Source organism: Penicillium daleae (genome assembly GCF_028827525.1).
Source record: "Penicillium daleae strain IBT 16125 chromosome Unknown utg000002l_segment0_segment0, whole genome shotgun sequence".
Taxonomy (NCBI): Eukaryota; Fungi; Ascomycota; class Eurotiomycetes; order Eurotiales; family Aspergillaceae; genus Penicillium; species Penicillium daleae.
This window is the reverse complement of record NW_026623150.1, coordinates 2,256,153-2,276,685: the sequence shown is the minus strand read 5'-3', so window position 1 is coordinate 2,276,685 and position 20,533 is coordinate 2,256,153. Positions and strand designations below refer to the sequence as shown.

General features: G+C 51.0%; 6 protein-coding genes across 6 annotated transcripts; 3 read left to right on the top strand and 3 right to left on the bottom strand.

Moving 5' to 3' along the window:
- Positions 1 to 1,177: 1,177 nt before the first annotated feature.
- N7458_001824 (uncharacterized protein) lies at positions 1,178 to 2,475 on the bottom strand (the record flags this gene model as incomplete). The annotated part of the gene is made up of 4 exons (XM_056905207.1): positions 1,178 to 1,365; positions 1,447 to 1,866; positions 1,924 to 2,136; positions 2,196 to 2,475. The coding sequence occupies 4 exons, from the start codon at positions 2,473 to 2,475 to the stop codon at positions 1,178 to 1,180; spliced, it is 1,101 nt and encodes a 366-aa protein (XP_056769314.1).
- A 4,985-nt stretch (positions 2,476 to 7,460) lies between these two features.
- On the top strand, positions 7,461 to 9,436 carry N7458_001823 (glycerol kinase; the record flags this gene model as incomplete). The annotated part of the gene is made up of 4 exons (XM_056905206.1): positions 7,461 to 7,738; positions 7,879 to 8,873; positions 8,936 to 9,102; positions 9,167 to 9,436. 4 exons carry the CDS (start codon positions 7,461 to 7,463, stop codon positions 9,434 to 9,436), a joined length of 1,710 nt encoding a protein of 569 aa, XP_056769313.1.
- A 1,811-nt stretch (positions 9,437 to 11,247) lies between these two features.
- On the bottom strand, positions 11,248 to 13,907 carry N7458_001822 (i-AAA protease YME1; the record flags this gene model as incomplete). Its single annotated transcript, XM_056905205.1, has 5 exons — positions 11,248 to 11,643; positions 11,712 to 13,369; positions 13,493 to 13,607; positions 13,664 to 13,810; positions 13,878 to 13,907. 5 exons carry the CDS (start codon positions 13,905 to 13,907, stop codon positions 11,248 to 11,250), a joined length of 2,346 nt encoding a protein of 781 aa, XP_056769312.1.
- Positions 13,908 to 14,719: 812 nt separating this feature from the next.
- Positions 14,720 to 15,805, top strand: N7458_001821 (uncharacterized protein; the record flags this gene model as incomplete). Its single annotated transcript, XM_056905204.1, has 1 exon — positions 14,720 to 15,805. One exon carries the CDS (start codon positions 14,720 to 14,722, stop codon positions 15,803 to 15,805), a length of 1,086 nt encoding a protein of 361 aa, XP_056769311.1.
- Positions 15,806 to 16,667: 862 nt separating this feature from the next.
- Positions 16,668 to 18,034, top strand: N7458_001820 (mannose-1-phosphate guanyltransferase; the record flags this gene model as incomplete). Its single annotated transcript, XM_056905203.1, has 4 exons — positions 16,668 to 16,674; positions 16,762 to 16,805; positions 16,932 to 17,955; positions 18,015 to 18,034. 4 exons carry the CDS (start codon positions 16,668 to 16,670, stop codon positions 18,032 to 18,034), a joined length of 1,095 nt encoding a protein of 364 aa, XP_056769310.1.
- A 679-nt stretch (positions 18,035 to 18,713) lies between these two features.
- N7458_001819 (3-keto-steroid reductase) lies at positions 18,714 to 20,197 on the bottom strand (the record flags this gene model as incomplete). Its single annotated transcript, XM_056905202.1, has 2 exons — positions 18,714 to 20,019; positions 20,124 to 20,197. The coding sequence occupies 2 exons, from the start codon at positions 20,195 to 20,197 to the stop codon at positions 18,714 to 18,716; spliced, it is 1,380 nt and encodes a 459-aa protein (XP_056769309.1).
- Between the last annotated feature and the right edge of the window lie 336 nt (positions 20,198 to 20,533).

Sequence of the window (20,533 nt, the reverse complement as noted above, 5' to 3'; positions counted from 1 at the left end):
CTCTTCTTAGCTTTCTTAGGGGTTTGCGCCACGTTACGGGTATTAGGTTGGTTAGTTAGTTAGTTAGTTAGTTAACTAGTCATTATTGTGTTTAGTCATGGAACGGTCATCTGTTTGGGCATATAGTTATATAGCCCCCAACGCCTCCGTCATCTTTCTTTTCTTTCATCCCCCCCATGCGTCTTTGAGCTCAGTGCGATTTTCTTTGCATCGTAATGTCTTGTATGATTCCGTTGAATTTGCGGTACTCCGCAACAGATTTGCAGAACTCAAACCATCCCTCCCATAAAGCTTGGTTCAAAAGCCTGGCGATACTGCGAGATCTACAGAGAGGAGTTGACGCCCCCATCGGCCCTCGCAGCTATTGCTGCGTGGATCAAGATGATCCCAAACAAGTCTTTTATCTATGGGGTGAGTCCGCCTGGTTTTATAAGTTTATTACTACTATATCTAACTTTGACCAACTGGAGAGAATTGCCCGGACAACAAATTCAAAGCCATCAAGGCCACCTGTACATCCGAGTCATCGGAATTGAGTCGACGGCTTTCACCACTTCTGGAAAGGCCACTGTCTGAACAGCCTATCTGGAGACTTGACTCGCAGCTGCACATGATGCATCGATGGGGCTTTCCCTACTCTTGCTTGGAGCTTGTCTTTGTTCATAATTCAAAGCGCCCTTTATGGCTCCCTGTATTTCTTGACCACTTTGCACCCGGAGGATCAAATAGTGGCTTGCATCACGTTCCAGTGAATGGCCAAGAGACTAACTTCTTGAAACTGCCCAATGGAGATCACGTTAGTTTCTATTGCATCGAGTGGAACACCTTCGAACAGCGTGAAGAGGTTTTTGCTGACCCAGGCTTGAGGCAAGGAATGAAGCAAATGTACAAAGAGGAACGACCGCCGATTCTCCAGGCACTTGGGAAGACGGAGGAGGAGCTTACCTGGGAAGAAGGCCTCCAGGTATTCATTGACTGCACGGGACCCTCCAAGGTTCAGAGGCAGTTTGTTCTTGCTACGCTAGTGGATGACAAATATTTGGGATTAGATAAGGAAAGAAAATTGTCATGTGTGATCTTGTAGCTAATAGCTAGTTTGAGAACATAATTGCAGTCTGGGGCCTCCAAGGGTGTTGGTGCTGATCGGTCTCTCTGATAGTCTGAAAGGGGACACAACCTAACGAGAGGTAGTATGAATTTGTGTCTCTTGGGTTCCGAGTGACCTCGCAACGCCAGAGTGCCATTCATAGTCAGACAGGTATGCGGCCGCCGAAAAGTAATTGTAGCTATCAGCGTTTTTAATTGCCAGCTGACGCTTGGTTCGTCCCTCTTGAACATTCTTGAAATCATAGCCAAGGTTATCGTCTATTCAGAGAAGATTAGCATAGTTCCCTTTTGGTGAGTGAGAGTGGTTGGGAACAAAAATAGGGTAATATTAATACGCACTTGTTCCAGTGAGGTGATGGGTCATCTCGTAGAGCAAAGTTGCCCCAGGACTCTGATAATTGTCCAGATGAGCGGTCCCATCGGTCGGAATATCCCCCTTTATTTTGGTCAGGTCTGCTTTCCAGACATTTCTGGTGACTTTATCCCAAACAGTTGGGCAAAAGTAGATGATCCGTTTTGAGTGCAAGGCTTCTGCTTCTGGCCCTTGATCCTTGTGTTGAATACCGCTGCACGGTCCATTCTCACTCCATCCTTTACTTGCGGAATAATACCACGTAGATTGGATTTTCCAGCGTTCTATTTTATCTTCTTCACTTTCGTTGGGGTTCTCAGGTGGCTCGGGGTTCATCGTCGGTCCTCCCTGGTCGTACCAGGTGTAGTCGAAGGACATCTTGGTTCCGACACCGCCGCTAATGCCAGCTAGCGTATCAATTAGAAAGTGCCAAAAGATTGATAATAATGATAGGAACCACATACAGATTTCTTTAACGGGTGTACCTTTGGTATAAGGGATGTAATTTGTTTGCAGCGTGTTGACATTTTTGGCCCACGAATCGCCGCAGGCCAATCGCCATTTAGAATCGCCCCCACTGTTGATATAGTTTTGAAGCTTTTTCAAAGTTTCCTGCGTTCCAAAACATGTCGTTAGCTCATATGCATAGTAATAGTCAACGCCAATTCCTGAACCCACTGAAGGGCTGTCGAATAAGAGCAGGGAGCAGAACAGGATAGGATATCTTGGATCTGACCTTTGACGGTAGTCATAGCAGCGATAGAATCCTTATCGAGCTTCAAATATTTGAACGGACTACTCTTAAACTTCGCGCCGAATTCAGCACCGAAGATTTGCCGTGCAAGCAGAAGGATCCGTTCTCTATTTTTCCCTTGATTTTTATAATTGGTTTGCTCCGCCTTGGTTGGATCTCTGAGAATGAGCTCGATGGCCTCGATTGCAGCACTAACCAATTTCTGCACTTCGGGTCCCATCGCGTTGACTTTGGGTAATATATCATCACATTCGCCGCCCATGTTGTCGGATTTCTTGAGGACTTTGTATATATTTGATGTTTCCACGGCACCTATTACGGGCCCAAACCAGCCCAGGAATACGATGGCCATGCATAGCAGGGACGGCCATCGGGATGATGGAATCATCATTGCTGATCACGAAGGCTTGTTCAATAGGGATGAAAGACGAAGGTAAAAGAGGAATAAGATAGCAGCTGACAGACGATATCTGAGGGGTATATCACGGAGGGAGATCACTCATAATAAGAAGACCGTCCTACCCATGAAGAAAACGGAGCACAATGATCGTGGGAGCTCCGGAATTTACATAAAAATAGGACTCTCCATCAGGCCCGGTGAAACTGTCACTTACTGGACTCTAGGAGACACTTTTCTGCCTCGAGCCCCTCTTCGCCCCATCCGAGAGTTTCTTCCGTAGTAGCCATCTTTGTCGTCATGGCCCCATGGCGGCAAGGTGATGATATTCCTCCAAGAGTTTTCACCGTCTATGAATAGACATACATCCATGAGAATAAGGCCTTCCCACGGCCTTCTGAGGACGAACAGGGGATATTGAGGGCTAGAGAGAACCGTATCATCCGGAAAGATGAGGCTTTGAAACAAGCCAAGACAATCTTTCCCGTTTCCCTCGACGAGGCTGTATCAAAGATTTGCCCTCTTGGTCGGTGTTCGAATTGTATATTCAAGGGTATACATCATCTGGCCCCTACCGGCACTTATACATAAGCACCCATGTTGTGAACTAAGCCTTGCGGACTTATTGAAACGAGGCACTAGGGCCTCCCTTGTAGATGAACTCCTCGCTCGTGATTCGTCGATAGATTCTCGCCCCAGATTCGTGGACGGCTGACCCCAAACCAAGCGGGGGGACGAGAGATCCATGCACCCCATCAATGTAATCTGATCAATTTGATTTTCTTTGCGTCATTTCTTTTCTCTTCATTTACATGAACTGATTGGTCGAAGGAACGAAAGGAGTCCCTGTATTGTTGCCCCCATCAGTATATGTCCCTACAATGCGGGGGGCGCTGCAAGGGCGTTGTCCTGTGTGCCTTGCAGGATCAACTGTACAACACCATGGTCTAGACAGCAACAAGAAGCTACAATACATGCATTTATCCAGCTCGAAGAAGAAATCTTCTGCTAGCCGCCTTCGCCAGAACCATCTGGTAACTCCCGTCTGAACGCAAGGAGCATATTCCGCATGTTTCGAACATCATCCGAGGTATAGTCAATCGGGCAGACCCATTCGGAAATCAGAAAAGTTACTTCCGTGGGAAGTTTATTGAAATATACCCGGGAGTTAGTCGGAAAGGAACGTTTGATAGCGCGGGTAATAACTTCTCACGCTTAATCTCAGTCGGTGATGTACGGACCACTCGACTGAACAACACCTAGCAATAAGCGTATATAATAAACCCGAGTCGCTTGCCTTTATGTTAAGTTAGCTGCCTTCCTGCCCTCGCCGCGGCGCATTTAGTGAATATTTAAGGATCGTATCGGGCGTTTGTTCTCCCGCTAATCCTCGCGATATTCAGGTCATTCGGAAAGTTGGATAGATTGTCTCCGTGTTAAAGGATATTAATACCTGTTACGCGATATTTAGTTTCTGACTCCTTGATAACTAGGTATCCTAGTCTGCTTATACAGAAATTCAGAATACAGACTCCAATCTAAGACTTACTAGCTCGACAGAAACACGACCATAGTCGGGCTAAATCACCAAAGGGTGTTTCTTCGACCTTCACAGAGGACACTATCACATGTTTATGACTGGTCCTCCAGTAACTTTTCCACGGCTGCCGGCCTTGAAGCAAGTGATCATGGTCTGTTGATCCCGCGATTGTATAGCTGATGGTACATGGGATCTCCATTTAACAAAGGAGGCATGCCCGCGGTGGAGGTACACCTTGAGGACCCAGGTTGTTCTGGCTTGGGCGCACCATAGCGATATCTAAGGACAGAATGCCTCCACAAGAATAGGATGCACATTTTGTGAAGATAGAAGGCGGTTACTTAGAGATTTTCTCTTTGTAGAGAAAACACGACAGCCTGATGTAATGATGAAAGCTTGACTCTTAACGCTTATCCTCCTTTCCGCATAGTTCTTCCCAGAGGCTTGTTATCTCAGCCTAAATAGACAAATGCCATATCGGTCGCACTGGATGAATGACCACGATGTTCATTCCAAGCCCAGGAGATATACAATCGCGACCTTCTCCCTGTCACTTATATTTACTCCCCCCGTTGCGTTCACCCCAAACCGTAATTGCGGGTTCCCGATCGGCTCCGATGACGAGAAGCGGGCCTCGACAAAAGCCGAGTTTCCCTGGTTTGTCCTCCGTAGGCCAGACAAAGACCGGTTGAGACCCGTTGTCGATCCCGAGTGCGATGAAGGACTGAGTTTATTTTCTTTTATTCTATTTCATTCATCACTACTACTGATTTCAGGTGATCTTCGACGTTTTTCCCTTGGCAATTGACGTCAACCTTCGCGTATATATCGGGGAATGGGTCGGGTCAGCGCTCTACCTGTTGTATTGCTCGGAATTACTTTCTCATCTCCGACTTGGCAGGAATTCAAAACATATCGAAAGATTTTGCATTTTCTAAAGTATCACAAAACAAAGAAAAAAAGGGGGCAAGAAAAGGGCGCCGGTGGTTAAGCGTGTGTGTTGGGCAACTTCAAAAGTGTAGGGTCCCACGTTCACGCACAGTGTGGTGTTTAAAGCCGGGAGGGGAAGGTGTAGCGAGACCTGGGCACGCTCCTCCCCGATTGGTAGACCCTCTCTCCCGCGCGCCGCATGCGATAGTTAGATGTCCTTCGACATAACCAACTCTGTATGTACTCCGTACGAAGAACGAGAAAACATACGGGTCGCGTTCCCGCAGGATCGGCCCTTTTTTCTTCATCTCGCGTGATCTGCCGACGCGCACGTCTCGGTCCCTGGCAGGCTGGGCATCGATTGTCTTTCCCCGCCAGGTACTGTAGAGCAGGGCATCTTTATATAGATTGTACATTGGAGATACAGAGTACGGATGCGAGGGGTATTCGGTCCTTTGCTAATTTGCGGTCGGTATGAGACCGGGTCTTTCTACAGGATGTTCTACTGTATATTGTAGCTATGTGGATTTTCTGTAGCTATTCTCTTTTACTTTCCTTAAAAATGGATCCAAGACGTCACGACCCGAGCGCGACGGCATGTGATTGGGCTGCCACAGGTGCGTGGGGGAAATGAGTTGGGATCGTATAATCATTACCTCGATGATGTCTCGAGCGACGAGAACCGAGCTAGAATCACATATGTTTAAATATGACACTCCGCATAGCTAGAGTGAATCTGTCAGGAGAGGATCTTTGCAGTCGTTACTCCTAGTAAGCCTCTTGAGCGGAAACTCGGTCATGTGTAGCCGAGTGGACCTGGACTCGGTCCAGGTCTCCATCCGGATTCCAGGGGCAGGGAAGGTAATCCGCAGAGAGGCCGAGGGATGGACTTGGCATGATGGAAATGTTTTTGGTTGCGACTAGCTTAAGGAGTACGGAGTACATACTATGTACTCCGTGGCCGTAGTAGGACCCCCATGTTCTTCTCCAGGAATGTGGAAGCACGGACGGAGGACGGAAAATAGAGTAAGTACTGTACGGGGATGGTGGTGGTGGTGGTGGTGATTTTTCCTCGAAACATCGAGTGATAATTCTTCCGGTGGGGGTTTTTTCCATGAATAGGAAGCAGGGATGACTTGATGGCGCATCGTGAAAGAGAAAGAAAAAGGGAAGAATGGCGGGAACAGTCTAGAACGTGGGAACGAAAAAAGAAAAAAAATTGGAGAGTGTCATGTGCCCCGATCGATGGGGCTGGCCAAGCACTATCTATAGATCGTCCACAGGGGAAGATATCCTGTAGCGACGCAGTACGGTAGTGGAGTGATCAGGAATAAGGGATATGATTGTGGTGGTCTAAATAGGCATGCACCTTGACAATGGCCATTGAAGAGCATTGACCGTGTCCTTGGAGAAGAAAGAGTCGGTCTATCGGATCTCGGATAAAGGGCAGGTGTACATATCGGAAAACGGGGGATTGGCAAAAAGAACAATCAAAGAAGCACAGAACAATCAATCATGTTCTCACTAACATGATCACCAAGTGGGGGAGGCGACGAGGTCTTCTGATCAGAAAAAAAAAACGGTCCCCTCGAACCGGATTCTGACTGGAGCGCCAGGGCCAAGTGGTGACCCCCACTGCAAGGTCCCTCGCCCCGCCCGATACTTTCTTCCAGTGTACGGAGCTCTGGTATAGCAGGAGTCTTCCTCGAGCAGTAGTCACTAGGGAAGGACCCTAAGGTCAACGGAAGGAACTATGGCGAGTGTCCACGGCCTCCTCATGGCCCACCCGTTTGGATAAGAACTCGCTCCTCTTCCTGGCGCGAACCGGCCTCGCTTTGGATGATTGCGGTTCTGCTGTGCTGCTTCCAAGTCACCCTCGCCCCTCGTACGTCACTCTCCACTTTTTCTGATTCCTTCTCGCTGGCCTTGGACTTGGGAGCTCGCCGTATCCGCCAGTCGCCAATCCCTCTCTCCCCGCCACGTAGAGAGAAAAAGAGGCACCAGAAGGAGGGAGCGAGAGACTATAACCCTGTACCCTATAGTTATTATTATTGTTATCATCATCATCATCATTAGTTGGTCTTCTCTGCCAACCTTTGCAGCTCTCCCGCCCAATTCCCAGTTCCCCCCTCCCAATCCACGGCCTATCGTCATACTTTCCTTGGGTTTCCCTTCTTCCCCCACACTTTTTTTTAAACTTGTCCGCCACAGCCATTTCCCCTCTCGCTCGGTCTTTTGCTCTGTTCGCTCGACCTCCGCCTTCCACTCCTCCTCCTCCTCCTCCTCCTCCTCCTCATCCTCACCCTTGTCCTCTACTTTTGGCTCGCCTTCGCCTCTTCCCCTTCCGCCCTCTTATACATACACCCTCACACATCCCACAATGCGAAACCCTTTTGATCTCGACGAAAACAGCGTGGACGGGGATTCCGAACCCCCAACGGACTTGGAGTTTGAGGTCGACGTGCGACCGCACCAGACCGACGATGGAGAGCGCGCGATACTACAGGACGAGGAGCACCATCCGTCCGATCTAAAAGAGCGCTTTATTGGCACAATTGATCAGGGAACAACCAGCACCCGTTTTATTATTTTCGATTGCACGGGCGTTCCCATCGCCAAATACCAGACCGAATTCCGCCAGATTCATGAACATCCTGGGTAAGTTAAGGAAACTCGACACTCCCCCCCCCCAATCTCCTCCTCCTTGTACCCCTACTATCACGATCACCACGATCATGACCACCCTGCCCACCAGTGAATCCCCAAATTAACCATCTTCCCCTTCTCTGAATCTGCAGATGGCACGAACAAGACCCCTATGAATTGGTAGAGTCGGTCTATATCTGCATTGAGGAGGCGATGAAATCATTCCTGGCTCTGGGCCACTCCCGCTCCGACATTGAAGCCATCGGAATTACCAGTCAACGAGAAACCGCCCTGGTATGGGACTGGGAGACTGGAGAGCCTCTACACAATGCCATCACGTGGACCGATACGCGCACGGTGAATCTAGTCCGCGAACTCAAGGAAAAGCCCGGCGCCGAGGATCTCGTCAACATCTGCGGCCTGCCTCTCTCCACATACCCCTCCTCGGTCACGTTACGTTGGATGCTGGACAACCTCCCCGACGTTCGATCGGCGTATGATGACGGCCGAGCCGCCTTTGGTACCGTGGATTCCTGGCTCATCTACAACCTAAACGGCGGCCCCCAGAACAAGCGTCTGGTCACCGACGTCACCAACGCCTCACGCACCATGTTCATGAACCTCGAGACCCTGCAGTACGATGACCGACTCCTCAACTTCTTCGATATCGACCGCACCAAGATTCGTCTCCCCGAGATTCTTCCTTCGGCCGACCGCGAGGGCTTCGGTGAGATCTACGAAGGTCCCCTGGAGGGCACGCCCATCACCAGCTGCCTGGGTGACCAGGCAGCCGCACTAGTCGGCCACTGTGCCTTTACTCCGGGCTCTGCCAAGAATACCTACGGCACTGGATGTTTCCTGCTCTACAATGTGGGTGAAAAGCCCGTCATCTCCAAGCACGGTTTGCTCGGCACCGTCGGATTCCAGCTGGGCCGGGATCGCAAACCCGTGTATGCCCTGGAGGGCAGCGTAGCAGTGGCCGGCAGTGGTGTTTCCTTCCTCATGAACAACATGGGCTTCTTCCGCGACTCTCGGAAAGTCAGTGACTTAGCTGCGACAGTGCCGGATAGCGGAGGCTGCGTTTTCGTGACTGCATTTAGTGGTCTCTTTGCGCCGTACTGGATTGATGATGCCCAGGGAACGATTTGTAAGTCTTAAAGCTTCGTTTTCCGTGTCTTGGAATGTTCACACGCTAACACCATCTTGAAGGGGGTATTACTCACCACACGCAACGAGGACACATTGCCCGCGCAACAATGGAGGCAGCTTGTTTCCAGACAAAAGCCATTCTGGACGCCATGGAAATGGACAGTGGCAAGAAGCTGACGGAATTGGCCGTGGATGGTGGCATGAGTAATTCCGACATTTGCATGCAGGTACGATTCAAGTCTTGTTTCGTCACGACTTTGATTCCAGTAACTAATTTGACTCCTCCCTCAGACTCAAGCAGACATCATTCAAATCCCCGTCGAACGCCCCGCCATGCACGAGACCACTGCCCTCGGCGCCGCGATTGCCGCCGCCTTCGCAATTGGCGTGTGGAAGGACTTCTCCGACCTCAAGCACATGAACCGCGCCAACCGCGCCACCTTCGAACCCAATATTACGCCCAAGGAGAGCACCCACATGTACAAACGGTGGTCCAAGGCCGTCGAGATGTCTCGTGGCTGGATGAGAGATCAGGCGGGATTGGACGACGACGTTGAATAACCATACCCCGCACCGACATAACCATTACCAGCATTTTCTACACCATCCTTTTTTTTTTTTGATTTTCGACTTTCTGCTCAGCATGACTGCAGTCAGCTTTGTCGTTCACGGCCGGGATTGAATCAACAATGTGGTTTCTCTATGCATCCCTATCACGACACAGAGAATACGCCATGTAATACCCACGCCCTTCACACTTCCTACACCCCTTCTCTCTGTTGAATTGCATATCCCGGCCGTGGATTTCTCCGAGGACGGATGGGGACACCCATACATAACTCATTTCACTATACATAGAGACCCCCCCCCCCCTCCTTCTCGATTAGATGGCTCTGTCCTCAGGCGCGCCGACCCAGCTACGAAGCCGCCTATCTCTTCTCAGTTCATGACCGTGATGAATGGTTGTGTTTTTTCATTTATGTTTCCAGCGACGAAGCCTTAAGGGGAAGAGCTGGCCTTTGTTCTTTGTTACATTGTTTCTCTCTCATTCTCCTCATCCTGAGCTCTACCCTTTTGGTTTTCTTTACGAGGCTCGACGCGTTGAATGCGTCGAGTCCCAGGTGCATATTTTGTGTATATAACAGCGGGATCTTATACAATCAATGATGGAAAAAAAAAATTCCAAAGCCAACACTTCCTCCCTCTTTGTATGCAGTCTCACAACACTTGCTCATTGAGAAAGATATCAATCACAGCCATCCACTGCCAACTTCAACATCGCAAATCCCCACCATGAATATTAACACTAATGTTGTCATCCTGACCACGTCAACTCCACACCAAAAACGGACCCCCCCTTCCCATCCTAATTCCAGATATCGGTTCCATGTCGTCAAATATACCCAGCGAACCAAGCACGACTTTGCCCCGTGATCGTCCTGGTTGAACAAAGGCCCCGCTGCCTGTTGCCTGTTACGCGTTTGAACGGATGACATCATTGTTCGGGTGGAATGGTGGAATGGTGGAAACCCGAGATCGCGCGAGGGGGACGGAACCGAACACGTTCTGGTGGGAGAATGACTGATGGCATAGATACTGGACTGGGCTGGACTGTGCAAGGGCGATTGTGTGTAGGTATTGGTTCCAACAGAAAAATGGATAGGAATATATGTGATTATTTGTGGAGGTGCTACTTTGGTTGTGGAGATGGGGAGAGATTGGGACGTACAAGGGCTAATAAATAAGAATGTATTTGGTTGTGTTTTCGAGGGTAAGGGTTTGATAGATTGCTACTGAATGGGAAGGTCAGTTAGGTAGGGGGGCACACTTTTAGTAGATACGATGTCTAATAGCGAAATCTTATTCCTTAAGGAATCCTTTTCCAATGGCCTCTTAGTGATCTGACTCCTGACAATGAACTGGTTCGAGTCGGGGTCATCTAGAGATGCAAGTGACAGAGACAAGACACTTTTTGTGGCCTGGAGAGCCCCCGGATCTCAATCTTACCCTCCTGATTTAGAAACGATTCCTTATCTTGCGGTGCTGCATCGTCGAGTCGCATTGACAGACTATTCGCTTTCCATAACGGCAGTAGACATACAAGATTATATGTACAGACGATACAGGTAAGACACAGGAAAGAGACGAGAGTGAATAAAGATGAAAAAAAAAGTCAGATCGTTCAATGAAATAGGAAAATAGAAGCATGGTATTTTCAATATCGACGCCCGAACGATCCGGGAATGCACAGCGGAGATAATAAAGCAGCAGGCCAGGCAAAAAGATCAGAAGAAAGTGAGACGACTAGGAATGCACTCAGAGGAGAGAAATTGAGTACTGGAGGATGAGCGCTCCGCACGCGTGAGACGAACTTAATCCGACACAGTGGGGGGAACCTCTGCTGCTGGTGTCGAGTTCAGGCCAGCCGCCTGAAGGGCATCGGGCAGCTTGATTGGCGCGCTGGGCGAGATGGCCACCTTGTCCAGCTTCTCACCACGGAGAACCTTTTCCATTTCCTCCTTGGTCAGAGTCTCGTACTCGATCAGTGCCTTGGACAGAATCTCAAGCTCGTTTCGCCTTTCGGTGAGAATCTTGGCTGCGCGGGCGCGTGCCTCCTCTACGAGGCGTCGCACCTCGGATTCGATCTCTTGCTTTGTTTCCGAGGAGAGGCTGTCGTAGTTGGTAGACAGGTCGACGTTGCCCAGCTTCTTAGAGTAACCGAAGCGGGTGACCAGGGTGAAGGCGGTTTCGGTTGCTTGTTGAATGTCCTGGAGAGATATTCGTTAGTATACGCTTCTCATATCAAGTGTCATTTGCTGTACGAGACAAGACTTACCGCTGAGATACCACTGGTAACATTGTCTGGCCCGAAGATCATCTCCTCGGCAGCCTTGCCGCCCATGGCGACGTCGATGTCGGAGAGATACTCGGTGTAGTTCCGGGAGACAGTGTCCATCTCGGGAAGGAAATGAGTGATACCCAAGGCCATGCCGCGGGGAACGATGGTGATTTTGTACAGCGGAGTAGCGGATCGTGAGAAGTAAGCCACCAGAGCGTGTCCAGCCTCGTGGTAGGCAGTGAGAAGCTTATCCTTGTCCTGGATGATACGGCTGCGAGCCTCGGCGCCCATCATGATCTTATCCTTAGCCCAGTCAAAGTCCAAGGGACCGACCTTGGTCTTGCGGTCACGGCTGGCATGGATTGCAGCTTGGTTAACCAGGTTCTCCAGGTCAGCACCAGAGAAGCCAGGGGTACCACGGGCAATGACACCAACGTCGACATCGGTGCCAATCTGGACATTCTTCATGTGGTGGTGCAAGATATCCATGCGGCCACGCACATCGGGGAGACCCACGACAACCTTGCGATCAAAACGACCGGGTCGGGTCAGGGCCTTGTCGAGCAGCTGCGGGTAGTTGGTAGCACCAATGATAATGACACCACTGGTCTGGGAGAAACCATCCAGCTCGGTCAGAAGCTGGTTCAGGGTCTGCTTCACGTACGCGGCATCACGCTCATTTCGCTTGGCACCTATGGCATCCAGCTCGTCGATAAAGATGATGGCTGGAGACTTGCCGCGGGCCTGTGTGAAAAGGTCACGCACACGCTTGGCTCCAACACCCACGTAGACTTCATCGAACTCGGAACCGGACATGTAGAAGAAGGGAACACCCGCTTCTCCAGCAACAGCACGAGCCAAGAGAGTCTTACCAGTACCGGGAGGACCGACCAAAAGGATACCCTTGGGGAGCTTTCCACCAAGGGAGGAGAAACGTTCAGGGTTCAGAAGGAATTCAACCAGCTCCTGCAGCTCATCCTTGGCCTCGTCGCAGCCATGAACGTCGCTGAAACGAACAGTCTGCTTTTCAGGCTGGGCCTCATTGTTCTGTTGGCCCCGAATGTTCTTCAGCACTCCAGTCGTTTCAACCAGAATGGTAATCAGGACGAGAGACAGATATGTGAAGAAACCGAAGATGAGTAGGAATTTGACCCAGCGGAAGACAGTGTTGCCCAGTGACTCCTCTACCACGACATAGAGAGGAGCCTCCTTGGCACCAGTACCGTTAGGCTTGTTTGCCATTCCGATTTGACCGCCATGAGACCGAGCAGCAACAGCTTGGCCGATGGCCTGCAGCTGATCCGAGTTGAGATTCTGGTTTCCTCCGGCGATAGCACCGGATTCGGCACCACCAACACGTTCCAAAGCCTTTGCATAAATCGCCTCAGAAGCCGCATTGCTCGCAAACTGTGCGCTTCGGTATCTTTCCACAACAATCGCAGGCATGTTTGCACGAAGAAGAGCCTGGTAGAATGTGTTCTGGGCGTTTGCACTATTCGGGTTGGTGTTTGCGGTCTTTTCCTTCTGAGCCAACATGTTCTGCGAAGGGCCGCCGAACAGGAATCTTTGCTGCTGAAGTCTTGAGAGTCCATGAATCTTGGGTGCTGCACGTAGGGCGCTGAGGCGGAAGGGGGTTAAGGTCGAAAAGGATCGGGCTGTGGGTGATGCAAAAGCGCGAACTGGGGGAGTCATCAACGGAGCCAAGAGGGTGTTACCTTGAATGAAACACTCGAGATTAGATATGAATTGTAACTCAGAATTTTGATAATTTTTCTTACCTCCACTCAACATGGGGGATAGTCCACGCGGTGCAGGCCGGTGCACGAGACCAGCTCTCAATGCTTCCAGTGAGACCGTGTCCAGGCACTCCGGCAAGGACACACGTTGGGATGTCTAATGAAGTCAGATTTTGATATCACCATAATCAGGTTTGATGGAAGAACACATACCGCCACATTCTGCTTTGGAAAAGTGGATTGTTGGCGAATATCACGAACGCCGCCCGTCGGAGCGCGGCCGGCGGCGGATCGCGTGAAGGGAGCGGCGAGCACACTAGACATCGAGGGCCAAAGATCCGATGTCACCACGGCGAAATTCTAGATGCAGATAGCAAGTGTCAGTGATGGAAGCCAGATGTAGATTAAGAATCAAGTCAGATCATACCGGCCGAGGGATCGAGACCTGGAAGGCCATAGTTGTCCGATATACAACGGCGCTTGGCCGCGGAGAAGATGAGAGTCGGCTCCTCTAGTGTTGGACGATGAGGAGATGTACGGCGAAGGGAGAACAGATGGAATCTAGTTCTTATTTGAGGAGACTGCCATGGCCGACAGTGAAGATGCGGAGACGAGGGGGTTGATCGTTGACGATGGGCTTTTACTCCGCTGGGACTGCGGCGAATGTCGGTTGCCACTCGGGCCCGCTTGAGTAACCGTAGGGTCACGTGGTATCATTAATTGACAAGATTACTCATTGGCTGCATACACCGGAGCTTTCAGGTAAGCATGACATGGAGGAGGTAACTAACTAACTAATTTAGGTGTAGAAGTTAGTAAGATTTTTATTTTTACTTTGCAACGAGAGTTGACCATAAGCTTAGACAATGTCCAACCTGCAGTAGATGTTGAATCGACCGTTGACGCTGGAAATTTCATTGGAATAATATACAAGAGTTGTAAGTGCCATGGCCATCCCATGGTTCGGGCCTGGGCCGAGTTTCTGTGGTTACCAGAGCTCGCTTTTCTCCGACTTCAATTGTCGACAACGTTCGCTGAGGAGCAAGGTCCCAAGCTTCGAGGCGCTAAATACAGAAGCTCGCATCCGACTCACATGGAACAGTGATGCCCGCATCTGCATCATCGGCGGTTGACCTCGTATAAAACAAAGTACTCATTCGACCACCCCTGTTCCAAAAGCATGGGACCAAATGGTGAAAAGCCTCATTAAAACCAGGAGTCAAGCTTGGGTCCCAGCCAGATGAACTATTTAGCTCCATTCCCAGCGATATGGCCCTCCAGACGATCTTCTTGATGGGTGCGCCATTGCCGAGCAGCCTTGACTGGGAAAATGATGAACTGCTCAACGGCCCTATACAGCCATTTCAAGGCGCAGACAGCATCCATGAACACGAGACGTCAATCATTCAAAGTGGAGATCCCGTTAAATGGAGAGTTCTTCAACCGCTTTCCATGGAACATCCAACAAGCCACTACGAATTCTATCATGGGCCAGAGGATCTAACTTTCCTGAACACACATCAGCTGGTAGCAGCTGATAACGACTCAATGAATGAGGACTCCATTCTTTCGGAGTTCTATGATCATTCATTCGTCGTGCACGAAACGTCAGAAATATCTGCCTCGGGGCTACGAGACGAAGAATCTACACAAGAGAGCGTTCCTCTGCAATCTTGTATAGATGCTACCTCAACCAGGACGGCAGCAGAAGTAAATGACCCCGAATTGCCAGGTTCTTTGCAGATTTCTGGCCCAATTAGCGATCTGCAACATCTCCCTACAGCAAGATATCTGCAGTCCATCACGCCGCAGACAATGACGGTCAACTTGGTCGTGGGTATCCTTGCGATCCACCCTCCGCGTCGTGTGGTGACCCGACAATGGAAGACCGAGCTCGACATCATCGAATTAATAGTTGGCGACGAGACCCGAACAGGCTTTGGGGTCAATTTCTGGCTTCCAACTCAAACCTCCATCTCTAGCAAGACCCAGGAAGCGGATCGCCTCAGTCGCTCGCTGGCCATGCTACGCCCTCGAGACATCATCTTGCTCCGCACTGTCGGGCTCAGTTCATTCCGGGATCAGGTCTACGGACAAAGTCTGCGGGGAGGAATGACCAAAATTAATCTGCTGCATCGTCAACCGGTGGACGCGACGGATACGGCTGGGTTCTACAAGGGCGATTTGCGACGGGATAGCTCCCACGATCATGCCGATCTGCCGCTACAGAAAGCTCGGCGAGTTCGAGAATGGGTCTTTCAGTTTGTGGATGCCACGGATGGAGCAGGCGGTGGCCCGTCAGGAATGTCTGAGACACAACGTGGCCATCAGCGGCTGCCCCCGGACACTCAATGAAGGGGGGAGGGGCTGGAGAAGCAAAGCTACAAAGTATGTGTGTGTGGATGCCAGATGGAGGAGCCGCAATTGGGTAAGTGTCTCAGGCAGATGAAGTAGGGTTGTGGTAGTGCGACGGATGGGGAGATCCTCCATCTGACCTGGCCCTCTGGCGCTCTCCACGCGCGAGCCGACCGCAACCGACGATCAAGATTCAAGAAAACAGCAAAGTCAAGCTGCGTCCGCCACCTTCAGGGGGCGACATCGCCTGACTTGATGTTGAGAGGTAGAGACTGAGCACGGGGATTTCTAGTTCGCGGGGAAGCGAGCTTGGTGGCCCCCGATCCAGTCAGAAGGCAGCGGCATTGGGTGCATCGGCCGGGATGGGCTGGGCTAGCCCGGTCCAGTGTGACCCAATGCGAGACCGATGCCCACCACGCTGAAGAAGGGAGATTCGAGGTCGAAAGCGCCGTCGGCATTGACGAGATGGAATCGGGCCAATGGATTTCGTATTCATGTTGAACTGGAATTGTTGAATCGTAGCGAGAGGATGGTACAGATCCAACATTGAAGGTCTTCATGAACAGGGAGTGTATACTCCGTCGAGAGTGGATGAATTGGGCGTGGTTGACTTGGTCCAGGGCCGCCCCCTTTTTTCCTTCGCCGCAAACGTGCCCCTCCACCGCCAATCATCGGGCCACTCACGTGCCCCACCCTTCCTCCTGATAAAAATAAATCCATCAACCGCCAGGTGTTCCCTAAATAATGCCATTTCCTCCCTGAACCTCTTTCACCTCGAGATCAGTGATCTCCTCTTGAAGCTATCTTCCTTTCTTTTATCCTTGCTAATTGTTTCTGATCCTATCCCCCGCACACATCCACAATGAAGGGTATGTGACCAGAATGGAACCCCCTCCTCCTCCATGCCTCCGTGGAATCACCCCTCCACCCCGTCCCGTACTGACTGACCGCCGCAGCTCTCATTCTCGTCGGAGGTTTCGGCACGCGTCTGCGTCCTTTGGTAAGTTGCTGCCGATCTATCATCTTCCAGTGGAGCCATCCAATTGCTTCAATGCTAGGTCTATTGCTCATGAAATGGGCTTCCTCCTTGTCTTGGCTTCACAATGGCTAATTGTTGATTGTCTAGACCCTTACCCTCCCTAAGCCGCTGGTGGAGTTCGGTAACCGGCCCATGATCCTGCACCAGGTCGAGAGCTTGGCTGCTGCTGGTGTCACCGATATTGTCTTGGCTGTCAACTACCGCCCCGATGTCATGGTCTCCGCCCTGAAGAAGTACGAGGAGCAATATGGTGTACGCATTGAGTTCTCCGTCGAGTCCGAACCTCTGGGCACCGCTGGCCCGCTGAAGCTGGCGGAGAAGATTTTGGCCAAGGATGACTCGCCATTCTTCGTTCTGAACTCAGATGTCATTTGCGACTACCCCTTCAAGGAGCTCGCCGAGTTCCACCGCGCCCACGGTGAGGAGGGTACTATCGTCGTCACCAAGGTCGACGAGCCCTCCAAGTACGGTGTCGTCGTTCACAAGCCTAACCACCCCTCCCGCATCGACCGTTTCGTCGAGAAGCCCGTCGAGTTCGTTGGTAACCGTATCAACGCCGGTATCTACATCATGAACCCTAGCGTCCTCAAGCGCATCGAGCTGCGCCCCACCTCCATCGAGCAGGAGACATTCCCCGCCATCTGCAAGGACGGTCAGCTCCACTCTTTCGACCTCGAGGGCTTCTGGATGGATGTCGGTCAGCCCAAGGACTTCCTCACCGGTACCTGCCTGTACCTCACCCATCTGGCCAAGCGCAACTCCAAGAAGCTGGCTTCCAACTCTGAACATTACGTGCACGGCGGCAACGTCATGGTCGACCCCTCGGCGAAGATTGGAAACAATTGCCGTATTGGTCCCAACGTGGTCATTGGGCCCAACGTCGTCATTGGCGACGGTGTCCGCCTCCAGCGCTGTGTTGTGATGGAGAACAGCAAGGTCAAGGACCATGCCTGGATCAAGTCTACCATCGTCGGATGGAACAGCTCCGTCGGCCGTTGGGCTCGTCTGGAGAATGTCACTGTCCTGGGTGACGATGTTACCATTGCCGACGAGGTATACGTCAACGGTGGCTCCATTCTCCCTCACAAGAGCATCAAGCAGAACATTGATGGTAAGCATATTCTTTCCTATACGGGGGAAGTTGATCCAGAAAGCTGACAGTTCTCATAGTTCCTGCGATTATCATGTAATCTCTTTTCCTCATCCTTCACGTCGCCACGTCCCTCACACACCTCTCCTCACCTTCCAATACCTTCCTTCCTGTCTTGATGCATGGACCCGGAGTCGTTTTCTGCGTGATCTGCTCCCGCTAGTGCGTTGGCAGACTTTTTTTTCACCCCCTTCTTTTCGTGTCTCCCCGATAATCGATATCATCCCAAAACCTAGATGGTGGAGATGCACGATTTCGGTCGGTTATTTGCGACAATTATCTTTTTTTAGTCTCTTCGCCTCAGAGCTCTCTCCCTTTCATCTATCTACTACTGTTACAGTTGTTCAAATTCTGCTTCTATCTATCTACATCCCCGCTCCCTTTGTGCTTTTTCTATTGTGTTTGTTGCTGGTCCCTGCTTCTCTTCTGGAAAATAGCGGACAAAGAAAATCATGCTCTACCTGTTTTAATGATATCATGGGCGCGGGGCGGGTTCTGTTGATGTAAATATTGGGACGCGGGATCTAGAAAGATGCAAATCCAATTGCTATAGCAGTCTTTCGGTATATTTGATCTAGTAAGGTATCATTGGATTACAATATTGTATACATGTCATTATGAGTAGATTACAAATGATCATAGGGATCTTGTTCGAGCGAAAAAGTACGTGAGCCGAGCCTGGCAATGTCCAGATCTCTTCCACGTGTCCACGTAATTTCTCACTGAGCAGTTGTAGTCTCAGTCTCAGCCGCAGTCTCAGCCGCAGTCACAGCCTTGCCCTTTTCAGCTCGATCCAGAATAGCGTCCCATTTAATCCGCAGCTCCTCCATCTGCTTCCAACACTTCCGACCAAGCTCCTCGAAATTCTCCTTCTCCTCCTTAGTCAAATCGACCGCGCCACGCTTTCGTTGACGATTCCGATCAGCCTCAACAATGGCCGTACCAACAACACCGCCGTGTCCCCAGCCATCCACCTCGGTGCTGCTCACGCTTCCGACGCCGAACCGGTTCGCAGAAGATCCCCATTTCACTCGGCCCCCGCCAGACTGGTGATACGGAGACTCCGCGGCATCGAGCGCGCCTTGAGAGGACAACGCGAGGAATACGGGAGCCCAGGCGCCTGTGTAGGTGGACAGAGTGTGCCAGGGCGAGCCGAGCATGCGCGCGATCCAGAAGGCAGCTACCATCGCCCAGATCAGCGGAAGAGGGAGGGGGATGATGGAGGTTGCGCAAATTCCTGGGTGTGAGAGATACATGGTTGGAGTATGTTCCGCCACAGCCTTGTCCGTTTCTTCGGTCTTATCGTTGGAGCGAAGGAAGCTATCGACGGCCCACGGGGCGGTACTGGGTAGATTCGAGGTCAGGGCCAGGACGTCGGTTAGAGCCTTGGAGGACTCGTACGGGGTCTTGCTCTGCAGACCCTGGATATCCTCGACGTCAAAATGCTTGATGGTGCCCTCGATACTGGATACCCAGACGACGCGACCAGGTCCATTAGGAGACTGGGCCTTCTTCAGCAGCGTCGCCACGTTATGCGCCAGCATGTAGTGCCCAAACACGTTGGCGCAAAACACAGCTCCGAGGGCTGGCTCCTCCTCCTTCTCTGTTTGCCTGCCCGTCAGAACTCCCACCGGGGAGAGCTTGAAGGACGGCCATGTTACTGAGTAGATGAGATCGGTGCAGACGCCCCAGATGGCTGCGGGCCAGCTGATTCCTGACCAACCCCCTATTCCGGCGTTCAGGATAATCGCATCGAGCTTGGGGATTGTCTGCGAGAGTCGGCGGGAGAGTGCACGCGTAGAGAGAAGATCGCCTAGGTCGACGCTTTCGGAGACAAATTTTACTCGCGCGGAATTAGATGAGGACGAGGTAGAGGAGGTTTGTACGTGCTCTTCCAGGCGACGGCGGGTATCTTCGGCTTTGCGCGCACTCCGGGTGGTAAAGATGATGTGTAGGGTGTCATCGTAGTGGTGCGAGGAAAGGAATTCGTCGGCGAGGCGACAGCATATCGAAAATCCAAGACCGCTGCAGAGAACACAAGTGATTAATTAGTTTGACGGCCTCCTTTTTTTCAAGACAGAGCCCCACGGGCAAGACAGTTGCGATCAACTTAGCTGGCTGTAGCGTACCTGTTTGCACCTGTCACCAGGATGTAGAGCTCCTGTGGCTCTCGAGGAGCTCGAGGAGCTTTGCTTTCGTCCATGACTCTCTGACCCCCTTTTCAATGTTGAGTGTAAACTCGTCGTTTTCTTATTTTTTTTTTTTGGGTCCGGGGAGCGGGGATCATGTGATGCTCCGGTTCCTGAATAGTGGTCGATCTACATCCGTCTGACTCTGCAAGAGAAAATTTCGAGAGCGTGCTCAAAGAAAGAATTGTCATGAGATAATAAATAAACTGCATTTTCTCCGTATCGTACTTCCATGCTGGCGACCGATGTGATACTTGCCTGACACGTGACTCGATATCAGCTTGGCCAAGCATCAGTTATGCTTATTGAGACGACTAATAGTTATCTTAAGACCATTGATTCATCAACTC